General features: G+C 46.6%; 1 protein-coding gene across 2 annotated transcripts in view; it reads left to right on the forward strand.

Annotated features, from left to right (window-relative positions):
• The window catches only part of PALS2 (protein associated with LIN7 2, MAGUK p55 family member), an 811,509-nt gene that overhangs the window by 410,021 nt on the left and 380,415 nt on the right, over positions 1–21,073 (forward strand). For both annotated transcript variants that reach the window (XM_078663456.1, XM_078663457.1), the window contains exon 6: positions 7,943–8,170. In XM_078663456.1, the coding sequence (XP_078519582.1) occupies positions 7,943–8,170 (228 nt within the window). The remainder of the gene's footprint in view (positions 1–7,942; positions 8,171–21,073) is intronic.

The following is a 21,073-nucleotide window of genomic DNA, read 5'->3' on the forward strand; positions in this document are numbered from 1 at the left end:
CCTCCGACAGGCATTCGATTCCCTAACATGGACCTTTATGTTCGAGGTCCTGAGGCGCTTCAGCTTCCCTGACACTCTGATACGGTGGATTCGTTTACTGTATGAGAACCCAACGGCTAGGGCGCGCACAGGCAGGTATACCTCGGACAGCTATGACATCTACAGGCGTACCCGTCAGGGTTGCCCGCTGTCACCGCTGCTGTTCGTACTAACACTCGAACCTCTGGCTATCGCACTACGGACTCGGCGGCTGCGGTAGAAATTCCGGTTGGAGGCGTGCATAACCTGCTCTCTATATACGCAGACGACCTCTTACTGTACCTCCGAGATCTGAATGGAGACCACACCCACTTGGCGATCATTTTTGATCGTTTTAAAAACATTTCTGGCCTGGCCATAAACCCAACGAAATCCCTGGGCTTTTATTTCCGGGATGGACAGCGACCCCCTCATATACAATTTGGTGACTATGAAATACATGTGGCACCGACCACATTTAAATACCTAGGCATTAATGTGTATAGAAGTCAGGAGGACCAGATCGAGGGTAACATACGGAGAGCGATCACTGGTCTTCGAGGTAATGTGAGGTTTTGGACGTCCCTACCTCTATCTGTCATGGGTAGAGTGGCCATCTCAAAAATGGTCCTACTCCCCCGGATACTATACTACTTTGTGAACCTGCCGGTTCTTCTCCCACAAAACATATTTGCCTCGTTGAACACGCTATTGGTCGCCCTCATATGGGGTCCGGGGAGGCGACGAATAAGCCTAAAGAAGCTGCAGTTGTCCACCAGACGGGGGGGCCTAGGCGTGCCAGACCTCCGAAGTTATTATTATACAAGCCAACTGCAATGGCTGCAAGTTGGATGGCGGGTAGAGACTTGCATGAGATCGCCCTCACACAAGACCGACTAGCGAGCGGGGAACTACACTCCCTATTGCTGCCCACGGCTACGATCCCCCGAGCCTGCCACCCCCTACTACACACTGCTTTGCGGTGCTGGCGAAAGGCGCTGATGTATACAGCGGGGACCATCCCTTATGCGGATAACATTCCCCTGTTGGGACTCCAAACGCCGCAGGGAACTCTGACGAGACGCAGGTTACAGCCCTGGACGGAGGCAGGGGTAGATCGGGTGGGTGACTTGTTCGGGGATGACATATTGATGGATCATGCTTCCTTTACGCAGGCCACAGGAGCCCCACCGCGACTGTACCTCCTCCACGCCTCGGTGACCCACTACATACGACGTACATGGGCTCCACAGCTCATCAAACCAGATCAACATGAATTGGTACATCTCACCCACTACATGGGTACGGGAGGACACCTAGTGCGATGGCTCTGTGTGGGCATTAGAGAACACGCTGCTCCGCCCCTTACAACACTCAGGGATGCTTGGGCTACGGACGCGGGAGAGGCTATATCAGATGGGGAATGGAAGGTTATCCTAGAACACCACAGGAGAGTATCTAGGAACGTCAAATTCAAATTCATACAGGCTATGATATTGCATAGAGCGTACCTCACCCCCCGGAGACTCCACAGAATGTTCCCGGCTTCCCCACATACCTGTCCCCGATGTCAAGCGGATGAGGCCGATATCCTTCATATGCTGTGGGCCTGTCCGCGGATACGCCACTACTGGGGGATGGTCCGACACACACTACACAACATCACAGGCCTACAACTCCCTGAGAGGGCACTGCCCTGCCTGATAGGACATAGGAAACGGCCCAAGACCTGCAAGGCCCAACTGAAGCTATTGGACCTGGCACTCTTGTTGGCACTCCGAGTTATCACTATGCGATGGAAGTCGGGCAGACCCCCGAGTGTAGAGGTATGGCGCTCGGATCTGCTAAAATGGGGACGGGCGGAAAGTGGGATACTGCGTAGGGAGGAGGAGAAGGGACTCCGTAAATATCCCATATCACAGGACTGGGAGCGAATGCTGCTTGAGTTGGAGGATGTAGACCTGGAACTGTCACAGGGGAATGACGCATGACTGCACACACGGGAACCGGGGTGGTGGACTACGGGGATGAAGACGAGAACGCTGAGCTGATGGGTTCGACCAGCCGGATGAGACTGCTTTGCCCTGGGTGGGGATAAGGTCATGGTACCACGTACTACAGAGTGTACATGTTGACAGAGCTAGGAGACGGGAGGGAGGGGAGGGAATTGGGCGGGAGGGTGTTAACCTACTAGGCAATACTGTAAGGTGCTCGCAAAAGACTACTGACATGTTAGACTGTTCCAGCTGAGATGCTAAGGTGGGAGGAAGGCACATACTTGTTAATTTGCCGACAGTTATGATTAAGAAAACGTGAAAAGGCTGATAGATGTTAATGTGCCCATATGTAAAATGTGATTTTGATACAGCCATGAATAAAGAGTTAAAAAAAAAAAAGTGGATGGGGGTATAGGGGGATGGAAAAGTAGTTGGCAGCAATGTTTTGGGGAGGTTGGCCCTCACCTGAAGAGTGGTGGCCGTGGGGATGCTAAGGTAGGTATTTAGCGGCCTGCCTCATTTCTGTTTCTGCAAAAGGTTCCATATGGTCCTGCCTGTTATCTGCTGATCCATATGAAGCCAATGTTTATCAGAGGCTTTGAGGGACCATTCAGTCAACACCTGTAGTTGAGCGGCCCTGTAGTACCCAAGGAAGTCAGGCAGTGCCAGCCCTCCCTTCTGGCGCGGTTTAGTTAATAGTCGGTGGGATAAGAGAGCCTTTGGTCCCTGCCAAATGAATTTAGTTGTCATCTTTTTCAGTTCCACAAACAGCTCCCTTTCAACCGGGATCGGCAGGCCCTGAAAAAGATAAATTTGACGGGGGAGGACATTCATCTATATAGCATTTATTCTGCCTATCCATGAGGTGTATTCGGAGCCCCATTTGCTAAAGTCAGCTTTAAGCTGTCACTGCAGGGAAGGGACATAAGCTTTGTAAAGATCTGCTATTTTGGGGGTGAGCTTGATACCCAGGTATGCAATTTCTTTACCTGTGCAGCGGAAGCAGCAGTCTCCTCTAACCCTCCCAACACCTCCCGGGACAATGTCAGATTTAGTAAAAAAGGATTTAGCTAGGTTGACTTTAAATACTGCAGCTCTTTCAAACAGAGTGAGCTCAGCTTGGATTGCCGGTAAAGAGATCAGTGGATCGGTGATGGGCAGTGGGACATCGTCCACAAAAAGGGAGATTTTATGTTTGTCTGTGCCGAACTTTACTCCTCGTGTGTGTGGGTTCGCTCTTATCCGTACCGCTAATGGCTCTACGCACAGGGCAAAGGGCAAGGGGGATAGGGACATCCCTGCCTCGTTCCCGCGAGAGACAGAAGGAGTCCGAGGCTACTCCATTTACCAAGACTCGGGATCTGAGAGAGTGGTAGTTGGCCCACACCATACCTATAAAAGTATCACTGAACTCGAATCTGCCCAACGTCTGCATTAAGAAGGACCGGCCTTCTCCGTGTCCAATAAGAGGAGGGCTGCTGGGATGCATTTTTCTGTACGTTCTCTGATATGTATGATTCTCTGTAAGTTATTGTGGGTCAGTCGTCCCTTGATGAATCCTGACTGGTCCGGATGAATCAGACCTGGCAATACATTTTTTAAGTGGCTGGCCAGTATTTTAGAGTATAATTTGGCATCTAGATTTAGGAGTGCTATCAGCCGATATGAGGAGCATGATTTAGGGTCTTTCCCCATTGTAGGAATTAAGGTGACAAGAGCCTCTCCCATGGTGGTTGCTACCCTTTGCTTGGTCACTGTCATTAAAGAGGTTCACCAGGTGAGGAGTCCGGAGCGAACGTACCATAGAAGTGAGTGTTCAGCCTTTCGCAACATGGGCTCTTCTGGAGTTTGAGCGCCTCAATCGCCTTTTGAACCTCTTCGCTCAAGATGGGTTTACTGAGTTCCTCATTAGTCGTGGGTGAAACCTGCGGGAGGTCAAGGGCCTCCAAGTACCCAATCGGTTCCTGGGACACCAGCGAGTCCCCAGAATAAAGAGTGCGATAAAATTCCCCAAAGGCGTTGGCTTTCCCCTCCTCACTAAAATGGGAGACAGCAGTATCATCCACTATTTGTTTGACATATTCTTTTTCTTGTTTTGCCCTGAGCTGACGCGTCTGCAGTTTGCCTATTTGGTTTTCCCTTTCGTAACCCCGGACTTGTAGGCGTAAGTTAGTTTTTTCAGCCCTGTTAGTATATATAGTCTGTAGCTTCCCCCTCAACAAAGTGACTTTCCGTAGGGTTTGAACTGATGGGCTCCCCTTGTGGTTTTTTTCCACCTTCTGTAATTCTCCCTCTAGCAGGAGCCTCCCCTCCTCCCTCCCCTCACCTCCCCCTCCTTGCTGGTGTTTGAGTGCGGTGGCCAACGCAATACATTTGCCCCTTATAACCACCTTGAAGACATCCCAATTATTTGCTTGAGAGGCAAGTGTGGGGTCATTCATATTGAAATAGACTTTAATAGTTTTCCTTAGTTCATCCCTAAGGAGTCTATCCCTGCTAAGGAAACTAGGGAAGTACCATCTAGCGTGCTTCGATCGAGGGGCTGGCCAGTTGAAAACTATCTTAAGGGGGGCATGGTCTGAGAGACAGATCGGGTGAAAGTGGGTCCCCGAGACTATGTAGTAGGGTGATTGACTAATAACAAATTGATCAATTCTAGAATAAGTTCTTTGGGAGTGCGTGTCGTCTGGTAGAAATCCCTCCACGCATCCATCAAGCCCAACCGCTGAATGGCAGCCTTAAGAAACTTGCTGAAGACCCCTCCTGCTGATCTGTGCAGGCGTTTTGTGTCGATTGTCTGATCCCATATCACATTGTAATCAGCCAGTAAAATTATATCTCCCGTGGCGAAACCCTCCAGTGTCAATAGAAATGCGCAGAGGAAATCCAGTTGTCCTGAATTGGGCGTGTAGACCGTGGCAATTGTACATGACCTTCCCCCTAGGTCCCCTCTAACCATCCAGAATCTCCACGCTTTATCAGCTTTAGTGGCGTGGGGCTGGAAGGGCACCAAAGTGTGGAAAAGAAGGGCCACCCCATTCTGCTTAGTGATGGCTGAGGAGCGAAAAATTAGTGGGTAGGCTCTATGCTTTAGGCATTGCTCTTCACGTTTTTTGAGGTGGGTTTCTTGCAGGGCCGCTATCCTAATGTGATGATCTACTAAGAATTTCCATAGACGTTGCCTTTTATTGGGGGAATTGAGTCCTCTAACATTCCAAGACATGCAGTTCACCGCCATTTAAGTGTGTAAATAAAATCTCCGCTCTGAGAAGCCAGTCATTCGCTCTCCCGATGGGCGACCTCCACCCCCCTCTCAGCCAAATCCCCAGTTTTCCTTATAACAAGCATATGTTTGACCACCATGATACAGAACTTAAAAAACAGGTAAAAAAAATGAATTTGAGTTGTGTGGTCCCCCATCCCAGAGGAGAACCTCACTTTGAGCGACTCCAGGGGCGAACCCACTTCCGCTCCCAGAGCCCCATTTGCAAAACTTCTAAGGCGATTGATTTCGATCACATGTTCAACTTCTAACTTTAAGCACATTTTAACAATAAGAGGCACATTACGCTAAGTGTCTTCCGCTGTAAAAGCATCGGCACCTGGCTTGTCAGATAAGGTACATCACCACCGTGACTGTTGTTTCCTGACTCACCTTACCATGTCTCCGGTAGGAACCCTTTTGCGGGGCACTTTAAGATTGAAATGAAAAAAAAGTTTGAAGACTCCCCCAGCGTCACTCCTTGGTTCTTTCCCCCTCATCTGGGCATCTACCAAGGCCCCACGCCGCATTGCTCCCTAGGTTGTTCCACTCTTTCGTCCCTCTAGGTTGACGCGCGTCTCGGGAGGGGGAGATCTTGTGACCCAATAGGTCCGCGGCTTCCTCTAACTCTGTGCAGTGGAGGTGCTTGTTGTCCAACAGGAAAAAACTATGCTGAAGGCCTAGGTCCATCTGTATTTTATTTGATGTTCTATCAGGGCCTCAGTGATTGTCCGAAACTGCTGTCTTCGGGCTAGCGTGGCTTGTGCCACATCCTGGAAAAGTAAGCATGACATGTTCTGGAACGTTATCTTGTCATTGTCTCTCAGCTTTCTGGAGGATCATTTCTTTCACTTTGAAGGAACTGAATTTAGCCAGACCATCTCTGGGCCTCCTGTTGTCTCCTTGAAGCCGCGGCCCAGCTCAGTGGACTCTCTCCAACTGGACTTCTGGGTTTCCCTCTCCCTGGACTGTGGGGAAGAGACCCACCATGAGCGCCTCTTGATCAGGGTCCTCGCAGCCCTCTTCCAGACCCCTAACCCTTATATTGTCTCTCCGGGAGCGGTTTTCAAAGTCTTCAAACTTGAGCACTGTGGCCCGCAGATGGCTGCGTAGGCCGGCGGAGCTCTCCTCCAGGGGTTTCAAACGATCTGCTAGCTCCTGGCATTTTGTTGCACCTCTCCCCTCTTCTTTAATTGCCGCTGGTGTCTCCACCAGGCGGCCCACTCCTCCACTGCATCCCCCGGCAGACCCTCCCCAGGGGGGGAATATCTTGGCTGGGTGCATCACGCGCTTCGCACCAGAAACTCACCGCTGCCCCTCTTCACCTCCTTGGCGAACGATGGCTTCTGTTTTGCAGGGCCTCGCTAATTGCTGCTCACCCCCTCGTTCACGGCATGAGCAGTGTCTGTATTACTGGTATGCGTGGGCTGGAGGGGGCTGCCATTTTGGGCTTTTCCACGACTCGAGCCTCCCACAACTCCTCTTTGGCAGTAAGCAGGAACACCTGACGCCACCCGGCGGTCTCGCTGCCCAGCTCAAAACATTACTTTATTTAAAAAGCAAACACAGAAATGGTGGTCTGCTGTCCCCAACAGGCCACCATCCTTGTGATTGAAGCCCATTCCCAGTGGGTCTCAAATCCCGACCTGCCTCATGAAGATTCATGAGGCAGGTCATTTGCGACCACATTGGGTATTGCTAAATGTGTCTGAGACGAATTGGTACATACTGTTTTGCGACTCGCAAAAAAAAATCACAATTTACGGCCCTCAAAACGGAATGGTACCACATCTGGCCCTAAGATCCTTACGTGAAAGAGGAACGAGCGTTTGAAAAGAAGGAAGAGTGTATGATGTTTGCAGTTTGTTCAATATGCCTATGCTACATTTGTCATGAAGAGGTAAGTTAAAATCTATTTTTCTTAACCACACCCAGGAGTCCCACTTCTTAAAATGGAAGGGATCATTGTGTCTGCAGGCATAGACCAAGACACTAAGAAACATACAGCAACAGCTAAGTAGAGTAGCTTTTTCTTGCTTGTATATAAAGGTGAAAAGGCTAAACCTGGCCAGTTGAAGTAAACTGGGAAGGCATGGGAGGGGTGAGATTCCAGTAGCAGACTTGAGAATGATGGGGACAGTATGGTATAGTGGGATAGGTGATGTATTGTCATGCACACTGATACCTGGAGGGAATCTGACACCTATGGTGGTGGGAGTGGGGGGTGAAACTGGGAAGTGGGAGGAGGTTGAAAGGACGAGGATGCCTTGTGATTTTAGTTTTGGAGTCCACTTCTGGTCTGTGGGCTGCTTACAGTGTGGTCACAGAAACTGCTGTGCTTCTGCTCATTGAACTAGTTGGATCAATGAAAAAGCTAATGTTAAAAGGGTTTGTGTAAGAGGCTAAAAGTACTCAGTGGTATAGGTGTGGCTGCAAGACAGACCGTTTAGTCCCGGATGCCTTCCCTAATTTGAACATGAAAAGTTGTGATCCTTCACTAGACAACTTGTAACTAAAGCTTAAAAGATGGCTCCTTGTGTATGCTTTGCTTGGAAGGTTGAAGTTGGATGAAAAAGACCTGAAACATTTACCACTGTTTACTAACGATTGATGATCCATTTCTTGTTATTCCTCCCAGGATATAATTTATTTTTTTCTTTTCAAGGGTGTAACTTTCAGGGTGGAAAATAGTGATTTAGTAATAGCTCGAATTCTTCATGGAGGAATGATTGATCGACAAGGACTTCTTCATGTTGGAGACATTATTAAAGAAGTCAATGGACATGAAGTGGGAAACAGTCCAAAGGAACTGCAAGAATTATTAAAAAGTATTAGTGGTAGTGTTACTTTGAAGATTTTGCCTAGCTACCGAGATTCAGTAGTTCTCCAGCAGGTCAGTATTTCCAAATTGTTATCTGAAGTAATTTATCAAAACATGTTTATCTTAGATTTTTTTTGTATAAAGTGACATCTTTGATTTACATGCCAGTAGTATTTTTATTATGACCACTTACTCCTGCATCTGGCTCATTTATGTTCTTAAATGCTGGGAAAACGCTACTCCGGTGTACTTTATTGTGATGTTTTTGTGGCCACTTTTTTTTTTTTTGATATATGGTGGGGAATTGGAGTTCTTTCTCAAGGGATTTTCTCTGAGTCACTCTAATATTAATAAATGGCAGTACAATGATGCACATCTGTGGGATTGTTTAAATAACACAATGTCAAATGAATACTTGGAAATAGGCCCACTAATACAGTATCCCCCCTTAAAAAAAGAAAAAAGGTAAACAATCCACCAATTTGATCATAACAGAATATCTGGCTGTGCTATATTGCATTTTTTCCTTTAAAAAAAGAATCAAGACCTGTTTTAATAATAACAAACACTGTGAAGTATTCAAAACAGACCCTGCTCGGTTTAGCATCTTTGAGACTGCAGTGTCCCACCAAACACCAGCACAGTGGCAGACAATTTAGTCATTTGAAGAAATGGAAAGATAATGATAAACTAAGATTACTTACAAGTATCTTTTCTTCTTCATCATGGGATTCTTCTATTCTTAAACTTTAAACTAAAGTAGCATGCTAGCAGAGCTTTAAATGTGCAATTTGGGCTACTATGTATTTGCCCTCTCAGTCTCAGTTGTCTCAAGAGTTTTCTGCTGTGGACGAAGAATATTTGGTCCTAAGGCCTCTTCCCTCACCAGTTCTGGACAGAAATAGGTGGAGAAGCAGACTGAAGGTCTTGAATCGAAGCAGACTGGATCTGTGGTGAAGTCTTCTTGATGGACTGAAGCACCTGAGAATCTGCATCCCCCTCACATGCTGAGATTGGTTCTATCTCTTCTGCAGTTGGCAGTGAAGGGTCTGGTGATGAGAGATGGTAACAATCCTCTTCGAAACATATGAGAACTCGTGCTCCGGAAGAAACCTTGAGTCACTGGGACATTTGGTATGTTGAGGGGTGTCTTGACATAGAATCTGACAAATCTGATAGAGACATCTAGCCGCAGATTCCTTACCTTTGAACTTCCAGGCGTCAGGCTGAATCCGGAAGATTTTTGATAGCAGTACCCCTGCCTGCTGATAGGTGGGGTCGGTCGACTCTGTGTTGTCATAGGTGTCGTGTTCGTTGTCACCATGAAGTCCGTGTTATCAGTGTAATTACCACTCCGGTGCTCTGACGTCAGTTCTTTTCTTTCCGTGCCAGCCAACACCGATCCATTTAAGAGAGCTACCGCTGTCACTTTTTAACAGAGTTTATCCACAAAAGAAATATAGGCTAGCAGATCTTGATCGCTGCCCCTGTAACAAGCTTGCGGCGCAGACAGATCTGCATATCTTACTATTTTGTCAAAAATACTCTGAAGCAAGAAAATTGTTTATACTGCCAATTCTGAGGTATCCTAATTTTAGGCAATGTCGGGTCGCAGTGTATTTATTAAAAGCCCTATGTGACCCATTTGTCTGTTTCTGTGTTGCCTCATATCTAAGGGCCTGTCTCAGGAAGAGGAAAAGGGGTGGGCATAGTTTCTAGCAGCCCCCTGTAACCATATTATGCACAGTTCTTCTTTTTTTTCTTTCTATAACTAATTTTAAAGGTTTTAACTGGACCACAGCTAAATGTATATAATAATGTTTTAACTAATGTATGTATGAATATTTATTGATATGGATATTTTTTATATGTATTCTTTTGCTTTTATGATCTGTTCACAATGATCGAATAAAGCTGTATGAAATGAACAGTTTTTTCGACCTTTTGGTGTGTAGGAATGTCCAGTAGGAAGACTGGAGTTCAAGTCACTGCACCATGTTGGTAACGGACCCCCATCTTGTGTGTCTCTCTGGTGCCTGGAGCACGACCACGACACAGTCGTGCTCCGATTGCCGGGTCATGGTGCCGAAGGCTTTGAGGGAGCAGTCCCTGAAGCTGCTCGCAGCCCGGAACTTACCGTGGAGGTCGCCTTGTCGATCTCACTCCTGATCCCGGTCTCAGTCGAGAGGAAGGTCCAAGCATCATTCCGGGGGCTTGAAGTCCTCTTCGTCGAAGTTGTCAGGTAAGAGGCACCACAAGAAGCACAAGAAGTTGAAGCATGCTTTGACTTCGCCACATCAGCAACGCATCGTGACGGAGGAGCCTTGGCGTTCTAGGTCCCATTCCGCGGAACGAGCACCTGGGTCGACCCCGCATTTACCTTTTCGGGGGCAGGAGTGACTCCCGCCCAACCTTAGGAATTTTATGAAGCTATTTGCTCTGTATTTGGCGCGCCTTCTGGCCTTGCATGCCCAGGTGAAGGAGAGCCTGTGAACCCTGCGCTTTCGGCTCCAGCCCGGCACCACAGCCTCCTGTCGGACCTGTTCCTGCACCTGTCGCACCTCCACAGCGACCTTCCTTGGCCCCCCATCCAACACCGAGGTCTCCGGTGCCTCCAGCGCCCGCAGGGTGCGCCTACCCTATCCTCATTTCAGACGATACAGAGCTGGTCTGGCGCCCACCGACGCCGAGGTCAGCGCCGACAGAGGTGTACAGCTTTATACTGTCTAACCAGCCCCTTTCTGAGAGTTTAGGATTGGACGAAGAGAATTGGGAGGGGGGAGCAGGATCCCCTAGAATTCCTGCCATCCCAGGAAATGGACTGGTATGAGGAGCTGAGTGATGCCAGTGGCCTGGACACCTCCCCAGATTCTGTAGCAAGTATGATGGGACCCCCTCAAAATTAAGTACGGCCAGGGAACAGAGGGGAATGAAAAAGACACAATAACAAGAGCAATGTTCCCACAATTGCCACAATATTACAATACTGGTATATACTGGTATATATCCCATTCCTAATATAATACAGGTGAAGGATACACAATAGTCTTATTTATTTTCTTCAAAAAATATAGAATTTTTTATTTTCAATTGTCATTGCTTTTTTATTTTTATTTTTTCGTAATTACTTAGTTCATAAAAAACATTTTATCAAATATAAATTTCATAAACAATTTCATGGTTCCTACAAGAAGGAAAACACAATAAAGTAAATACAACGATAACTATATACACAAAAACAATTCACCCAAATATTCATGCCCATGGTAACTCACAGTCTATCACGACATTTACACACAATCATACCCTCAATACATTCATAGCCACAATATCTGAAAAAAGGAAACTGAGTCTGAATTGGCAGGAGCACCCTGCCAATGTACAGGTCTCAGGACACAATGTGAGACCCCGCACTTGGTCGACACGCGTTTCGGCGGCACAAGGCCACCTTCTTCAGGACCTCTTCCAGACAAACAACCCAAATATCCAGGGGACCTAAAATATATATAATAAACACTGTCACCATATATAATCCTAAAAAAGAAAAAAAACAACAATGTATATACCATTTAGTATCATTGCTAGGAATTAACACAACAACCCACCAAGGGACCAACCATCAACTAAGTCCTCAATTGATATACATCCACCCCAACTTTATAGAGAAATGAATCAATTTTAAACAGTTCAAAGAACCCCAGTAATGGTAGCTGATGTACCATATTACTGATAAACGTCAAAGGTTCTTACATAAACGGAGGTACATCCTATATCTTTCTAAAAACAATGTTTATTTCCAAAAGTCTCTCAGACAGGACATATTCCGAATTCATGGTAAACACACGTTTACTTACGAATAAAAACAGTTTACTAGTCCTAGCCCATGCAGGAAGATGTCAGAAAATGAACCATGTATAATTGTAGATCAAGAGGATTCCACTGTGGTTCCCTGGAAGATGAAAGGCCAAGCTATAAATACCCTGGTCTCCATACGATTTATACAGGTCAAAATTATGTTCCTAATTATAGGGCTTATCTTACCCCAATGTGAAGAGAAAAAGAATTTTGTTTGCGCTGGGTAGATTTTTACTAGAGGAACATATCACGAGTTTCCGCTGATTCAATACGTAGTATATCCCTCAACTGAAAAGAGATATATCAGTATTAATGGGATAAAGCCTATCCATATCTCTTAGAGTCTCTCTCGTCTATGGTTTGACACTAAACAAAACCCACCTTTTTATTCAGTGAAACGGACGTATCGTGTTCTTCCATGCGATACTCCTTACTCTCTTTCCTTTTTCGGTTGATATTCAAGGTAATTCCTTCCCATATATTCAAATTACCTATGTTATGACAAATCGGTATCTTAGCATATACGATTAAAAGAAAATTGCGCGTGCGAGTAGAAGCCTTACTTCTGCATATCCAAATACTACCGACTGAGGATTATGTCCTCATATATACACACACCCGAGGAGGAGTACCCCACTCAGACCAAGTTCCTAAAGTACACGCTTTTCTGTGTACATATACAAACTATGTTTCCTGAAAAGTGGGACATTATCGATAACGTATTCATCTGAAAAAATATATATACATGTATCTCTAACCTACAGATCTCCCTTATTGTTGACAGTCAGATAACGTTCCTAAAAATACTATACATAGATGCGGAATATATGCAAATTCGCAACACACACATCTATATCCACCTAGCCACGCTTAGCGTTCGCCTGCTCATACCTACTCCAGAGTTGTATGGATTGCAGGCCAGCATGCTCTCCAGCTATATGATTTGATTTCAAACGGCAAACGCCAAATGGCCATGTTTTTAAATCCTAAGAGAACGCAGCAACTCACGCGATATCTGATCAATGCCGGAAGTAAATATCGTTGAGGTAGAGAGAGAACTAAAAATAAAGAACGGACTACAGTCCCTACGGCGGCCATTAGAGAAGTAACGATAAAAGTAAAATTCAATGCCAGAAAACAGTACAAATATCTTGATTTAGCTTATCCTTTGCAGAAGAGGACAGTCAAAACATCTAACCTGTCATTACAGAGTGTTTACACCCTCAGATATTCATGTATTGACATCTCCGTATAATAACAGCCCAAAACGGATTCTAGAATTATATATAAAAGAGACAACGAAATTTACAATATAGATGATATCCTCTAACGGCAGTCTCAAATGGAACGTGTTGAAAAAGGAAATGGCGATGTGGGGGAGAGGCGAAATATAATAATATTGTCAGGCAATTTACCACATGTCAATACGGTACATTGTCACATCTTAGGAAAATATCAGCATTAACATCCAAATGGTAGAAAGAAGCCTCTACCACAAAGGACTACGTTAAGAGGAAGGACAAGTCACATGATGTAGTTAGTCTATAACGGATGAAAGTTATAGCCACTAAAGAAAAGAGAAAGTGCAACCATAACAAATACATAGCCCAAAAGTTGGAAAAACAGAATGCAGCTATGTATAGGTAAGTAGCATCCATTTCGTGACATACCAATCTATTTCCTCATTCAAACCACGTTTGAGGCAGTCAAGATGATAAATCCAAAAGGTTTCACGTTTTTTACGTGTGATTTCTATTGGTTGACCTAATTTGGATTGCGCTTTCTCTAAAATTGACCATTTCAGTTCTTGCTCATTGTGATTCATATTCAAACAATGTTGGACCAAAGGTGCCATCAATTTTTTGGTTCTGATGGCGGACATGTGTTCGCTGAATCGTAAGCAAAATTCACGGCCTGTTTCTCCTATATAGGCCAATCCACAGCACAGAATAAGATATATATGACATTACTACTGCGACAGTTAGTTAATTGGCGTAGTCTAACTTCTTTGTCATTATATCTAATTACCTCAGATGTTATCGCTGAATCACAGGCATGGCATGAGCCACATCTGTGATTACCCAAGATGACAGGTAAGCCTGTAATAGACAGCTGGCCATCCAGGAGAGGTCTTTTAACCTGACGAGTATGGACCAGCATGTCTTTAAGATTCTTGTTTCTCCTGTAGGCTAGCAGGGGTAATGGCATGGGAGGAACACTATCATCTCAATTAAAAATTCTCCAGTTTTTATTGATGATGTTCCTGATTTTAAAGTTCAAGGTAGAGTGATTTATCACACATGTAATCCAGTTCTGATTCGGACGCTTCGACCCTTGTAATAGAGCTTCTCTGTCGTAGTATTTCGCTCTTTTGTAAGAGTGCCGTACAAGTCGATGGGGATAACCCCTCTTAAGGAGCCTGTCTTTTAACGCATCTCCATGTACATGAAAGGCAGCCATGTCCGTGCAGTTGCGGCGAATACGTAAAAACTCCCCAAAGGGAATAGATTACCTTTGGCAGTTAGGATGATAACTGTCAAATTGTAAGATCGTATTCTTCGCCGTAGCTTTCCTGAAAAGACTCACTTTTAATTGTCCACTAGTGCCCTCAATACTGATGTCTAAAAAATCGACTTGAGTGTGGTTATAGTTTACTGTGAATTTAAGATTTGTATCAGTGGCATTGAGCCAAAGAACAAACGCCTGTAGCATGTCGACCGATCCACTCCTAATAAAGAAAATATCATCTATAAAACCCTTAATTTGCTTGTAGAAAGAGCCATTATATTCAAAGAAGTTGTTCATGAGAACAACCTCAAGACATCTGGTCGATTGTCTGGGAATCTTTGTAGGAGGGCTGACACCGCCTGTAACACCCGACATTGAGGAATGTTAGTGTATAACGCCTCAATGTCGAGCGTCACAAGGATGTCTGTGTCTGGATTGAATGCAACCCCCTCAATCTTGTTTATGATATCTCCAGTGTCACAAATATAGGAGGCATATCTGTGCGTGAGGGGACATAGAAATGTATCAACGTACTTAGATAAGGGCTCAGTGCAGGACCCAATGGTTGATATTATGGGCCGCATGGGAGGGTTGGTTTCCGACTTATGGGTCTTGGGTAGACCATAAAGAGCAGAGGTAATTGGGCAGGATTTATTCAGGAAGGTATATTCATCATCACAGATGAAACCATCTGTGAATGCAGTTTGAGTCATTTCCTGAATATGAATATTCAATCTTTCCAATTCTCTTCGTTGTGCTGGTCTATAATGATCTGTCACTGCTAACATCTCAGACATCTTTTGGTCATAGGTGTTTTTATCAAATATGGCAATCCCGCCACCTTTGTCAAAGGTTTGATGATTAGAGCAGGATCTGTCTTCATCCTATTAAGAGATGCATTCTCCAATTTGGAGAGGTTAAATTGTGGTTTATGAGGGTTTACGATGATCCGTGCAATATCCCGAAGGACACTTTGTTCAAAGATGCGGACATCGGCACCCACCATATCCAAAGTCGGAGTGAATGTAGATGGAGGTTTACATCTAGACAGGTTATTATCCTCATCATTCATAGGTCGATCTAAAAAGAACCTATTCAGTCTGACCTTCCTAAAAGAGGCGAACAAATCCTCATGTAATTTAAATTTGTTCAAACAAACACTAGGAACAAATGATAAGCCCTTACTCAGCATCTGTATGTCTTCAGATTTAAGTGTGACCGATGAAAGATGATAGATTGGTAAATTCTCCTCAGCAGTAGCAACAGGCATCATCGATATGCCGTCTACCACCAGTACTGCTGGTTGCGGGTCTTGACATACTGTTGAGGAGGTTGAGGGCTCATTTGTGGTTGAGCTCCTTGATCCTGCCACCGGACATTCCTTCCCCGGTATTGGCCCCGGGGTAAAAAACCCCGTCCATGAAATGGTCGTTGGGTCGATCTGCCTCTAAAAGGTCTGGAGTTATATTGGCCATTGCCTGTATCTTGGTAATTATCACCGTCCGAACCAGATGAACCTGAGTCTGAAAAATTGGTATATCTCCTCTGTGGGTAACTATTGAAGTTTGGGTTATAATTACCTTGAACTCCATCTTGGTAGTGATTGGGATTAAGGTAGGGATAGATCTTCTCTTTAGTGAACCATCTCACATCTTTACAGATCTTCACAGATTCTAGCATGCTGTCTCCCCCTCACCTGGCTACAGAGGAGGGGGCATTGTTTGCTATGGTGGTGCGTAGGTTCTGGACCTGCAGCTTCCTACAGTGGTGGTCAAGACGAATGTTGATGGAGATCCTGCAGCCTGATGTTTCCTCATTTGAACCCTTGCTGCCCTTTAACAGGGCCTCAACCGACGTTCTTCTGGGCGCACCTGGTCCAAACCAAGTACAGGGGCACCTGTGAACAGAACGATTGACCACCGCCATCGCCCTGCACCAGGCGGCCCAGTTCTCCTCACTGCCCGCCCCACCCCCGAAAGTTTGGTCCAGTCTTCCACTTCCCGTGGCGCGTTCCCTTCCACTCCTCCGGACAGGAAATCTAAACGGCTGGAGACTTTTGAGAAGAAAACGTTCTCTTCCACCAGCCTCGCATTGCGGTCAGTGAACACTGGATGACTTTTGGGCCGTTATTCTTATTCTGTATGGGGCATGGTTGCTCAGGTGCTGTCTACGGTTTCGGAGGCGTACCGTATCAGACAGACAGGAGAGATGCAGCTAATTTCGCCATTCACTGTGGCTTGGACATGATTGCACTCGCTGGGCAGAGTGATTTCTTCGGTGGCAATCGGGCGCCACGCCTGGCTGAGGATCTCTGGCTTTTTGGGAGATGTCCAGGCAAGCCTCATGGACATGCCTTTTGATGGCTCCTGTCTCTTAGGAGACCAGGCTGACGCAGCGCTTGAGCACTTCGAGAATTCATGGGCTACAGCCAAATCCTTGGGCCTCAGTACTACAACCCGGCCTGTCTCTGCTTTTTGCTCCTTTCGTGGCTACCATATTCCAGCCAGTGGGTTCTGCGAGTTCCGCAACTCCACCGGCCGTGGCTCATCCCTCGAGGCCAGAAGTCGAGCCAAGCCGTCATCCCCTTCCTCCACTGCAAAACGTTCCTAATCTGGTCCTTCAGGGTCACATGCGTCCATTAAGCGGCGCAACATCACCGTGGATAGGTGAGTGTTGCAGTTAGTCCGCAGAGGGTACTCCCTCCCCTTCGATACTACCACTCCCTCTATGCCTCTGGCTGATGGAGGATCATCTCGAGCTACTCTACGAGGAAGTCAAGGTATCTCTTGGCCAACGGGGCTATAGAGAGGGTTCCTGGGCCAGAAATAGGCTGTGGTTGCTATTCCTGCTATTTCTTGGTGCCAAGCGATGACGGAGGCCTCTGTTCCATCATCTTCCTCAGAGCCCTTATCTACTTCCTCCAGAAGGAGAAATTCAAGCTGCTCACAATGGCTTAGGTAATGTCTGCCCTTGACCCGGGAGACTGGACTGTAGCGTTGGACTTGCAGGACGCCTATTTCCACATTCCCGTCCTGCCGGCCCATCATCGCCATCTGCGGTTTACAGTGGGCCAGGAGCACTTTCAGGTTGCTGTGTTCCCCCTTTGGCCTCACCAGTGCCCCGCGGGTGTTCACCAAGGTGATGGCGCTGGTCGCAGCTCATCTGCGGAGATCAGTAGTTCTAGTCTTCCCCTATCTCGACGATTGGTTGTTTGAAGGCGGGCTCGTCACAGGCCGTTGTCTCCCATCAACAGACTATAGTGAACCTCTTACATTTGATGGGGTTCACTATCAACGTGCCAAAGTCACACCTGACTCTCTCAGACGTTCCCTGTCATTGGAGCAGTTCTGGTACGGTGCAGTTTCGGGCGAATACTCTCAAGCAGCGAGTCCAGGATGTTCGGGCTATGATACCGATATTTCAGCCTTTATCCTGGATTTCGGTTAGAATGACTCTGAGGCTGCTGGACCTCATGGCCTCCTGCATCCCTCTTGTGGACCATGCCAAATGGCATTTGCAATTGGACCTGAAGTTCCAATGGGCGCAGCATCGGGGCAGTCTCACCGACCTGGTCCCGATCTCAGAGGACACTGTGCAAGACCTGCAGTGGTGGCTATCAAACCGCAATTGGGTCAGAGGCCCCTCTCCCTTCTCCATCCAAACCACACAGTAGTGATGGATACAGATTCGGGTGATCTGGCTGGCACTAAAAGCCTTCTTGTCGTCCAGCAAGGGGACGCTAGTTCAGTTGTTCACGGACAACATGACCGCCATTTGGTACTGCAATAAGCAAAGCAGGGTGGGGTAGTGGACCCTGTGTCAAGAGGCTTTGCGTCTCTGGACTTGGCTGGAACAGAAGGGCATTACCCTGATGGTTCAGCGCATGAATTCAGCTGAAGGTGCCTAGCGGATCATGATTGGAATCTCCATCCGGAGGTGGTGCAAGGACTCTTTCAGCGGTGGGGAGAGCCTTGGTTAGATCTGTTTGCCTCCGCAGAGAACGCACAATGTCAGCAGTTATGCATACTGGAATTTCCAAGTAGCTCTCAGTCGGCAACACTTTTAGTCACAAGTGGAGCTCCGGCCTCCTGTATGCCTTTCCGCCCACATCACTCCTACCCAGAGTGCTGAAGCGATCCGCTGGAAGTCATTCTTGTGGCTCCAGACTGGGCATGGAAAGTCTGGTATCCTGATCTTCTGGCAATGAGCATCGATCCTCCGATCATGCTGTCCCTTTGGGAAGAGCTCCTGTCGCAGCATCAAGGGAGGGTTCTCCACCCGAACCTGTCCACTCACCGCCTCCTTGAGTAGAGATTGAGTGGCAACAGCTGACAGCTTCCGACCTTCCTCCCAAAGGCAGTGAGGTTATTCTGGCAGCCAGGCGTTCCTCCGCGAAGTCTGTATATGCCAGCCGATGGTCTAAATTTTGTAAATATTGTACAGACTGGCCTATTGACTCCCCCCTGTCTGCATCTTTATCTGATATCCTCCTGTTCATACTTTCCTTGGCCCAGCAGGGCTCTGCTCTGGGCACCTTGAAGGGCTATCTTTTGGCCCTTTCCCCTTTTCTTCGGCTGCCTGATCAGCCTTCTCTTTTCAAATCCCCTCTGGTGCAGAGATTCTTGAAGGGTTAACCCACTCTGTTCCCCTTCACACTTTAATATGCCACAGTGGGACCTTAATTTGGCACTGCCCTTTCTGATGTGTGCACCGTTTGAACCGCTGCACAACTGCGCTCTACAGCTTCTCACCATCAAAACGGCCTTCTAATGGCAACCTCTGCCAGGAGGATGAATGAACTGCAGGCACTGTCATCACAGCCTCCTTACCTGACGGCCTTTCCGGATAAAGTGGTGCTGCGCACAAGGGCATCTTTTCTACCTAAGGTGGTAACACTCTTTCAAATGGGGCAGTTGGTTACTCTTCCCACCTTTTATGCACCTCTGCACCCTTCTAAGGGAGAGGAGCGTCTACATCGCCTGGACCCCAAAAAAGCGTCATAGTTCTACTTCTATCGAACCAAAGACTTTCGTGTGGATGACCAACTCTTTATAGTGTACGTGGTTGCAAAGAAAGGGCTTGCTGCCCTAAAGAGGACTATATCCCGCTGGGTTATCCTCTGTATCAAAATCTTTTACGCCTTGGCGAAGAAAGATCCTCCTGAAGTGTTTAGAGCTCATTCTTACAGGGCCAGAGCATCCACCACAGCTGTCCAGTGTGGTGTTACATTTTCTGAAATCTGCCAAGCAGCCACGTGGGCACACGTTTGCTAGACACTACTGCCTGGTATCCCAGGTTTGCAGAGAAGACCTGTTTGGTCAATCTATTTTGCAGGATTTCCTGATCTAAACCTTTTCGCAGTCCCTCCTCCGGGGATGGTACCTGATTAAAGGTAAGGACTCTGCGACTAGATGCCTCTATCAGATGAACAGGTGACTTACCTTCGGTAACACTTTATCGGGTAGAGACCTGATGTAGACGCCGATTCCTTACTGACACACCCATCCTCCCCACACTGCGTATTGGTTCTATGGTCGAAGGCTATTTCCTTTCAAGGCCCTAGTTGCCTTTTGTAACACACAACAGTCAGCCACTTCATTGCTTTGCGCTTCTGGCGTGGAAAGTTGTGAAAAGTACTGATGTCCGCGTTCCAGAGTGGCGGTTAGACTGACGATGCGGACGTCACGACGACGCCTACGACGTCACACGGAGTACCACCTACTGATGCGCAGGGCTACTGCTATCAAAAATCTTCTGGATCCAGCCTGACGCCTGGACGTTCAAAGGTAAGAAAACTGTGGCTTGATATACCTCTACCAGATAAGGCATTACCGAAGGTAAGTAACTTGTCCTTAAGATCCTTAGACTATAATAGGTATAAGCATAGTTCAGTGTTTAGATTATCACATCTTCAACTATGAAGGAATCAACATTGAGCTGGAGTGGCAGCAACCTAGATACATTGTCCCCATCCCTCAAGAAGTGGTTTTATGGGAGGCAGAAAGAGATTAAATCAGAACCCTCTACCTCTTCTGTGGAAGCAGTTGTGTCTGAAGAGGCTCTCCCCTTTGCCTTTTCTGTTTTTTTTGTCTGAGGCAGGGGTCTCTAACCTTTTTTTAAATTAGTTACTTATTTTAAATGAAAATCATTGGGGACTACTAATATTATTAGTGTAGTAATAGTGACCACATCAGACATGATTACATTAGTGACCACAACGTCTAAGATTACTCAGTGCATCAAAAGGGTTGCCAGAAGTAATGTAAGAAAAGAGTTTGTCAGTTTGGAATGCCTATACGTAGAAAAAAAACACTCCAGCCCTAGCTGCAGTACCCCTGGCTCAAAAGTAATCATATTAGTAATGTCTCTGCGCATGATTTATCACTTAAAAATCACCTTTAAATATATTTTGGAGGGGGAGGAGCCAAGATGGCGATCGGGATGGCTGCGTAACCGCTCGGCTCTGTGAGCCTCCTCACCCCGTGCATACATCCTGGCACTTATCCTGAGCTGCAACGACATCTACTTGTAGGCGAAGAGTCATTTGCACTTACCGCTTGCTCCTGGGGCTTCTGCTTGCTGTGGGCCCGTTGGAGTGTCCCTGCCAGTTTT

Source organism: Lissotriton helveticus, chromosome 10, assembly GCF_964261635.1.
Source record: "Lissotriton helveticus chromosome 10, aLisHel1.1, whole genome shotgun sequence".
Lineage (NCBI taxonomy): Eukaryota > Metazoa > Chordata > Amphibia > Caudata > Salamandridae > Lissotriton > Lissotriton helveticus.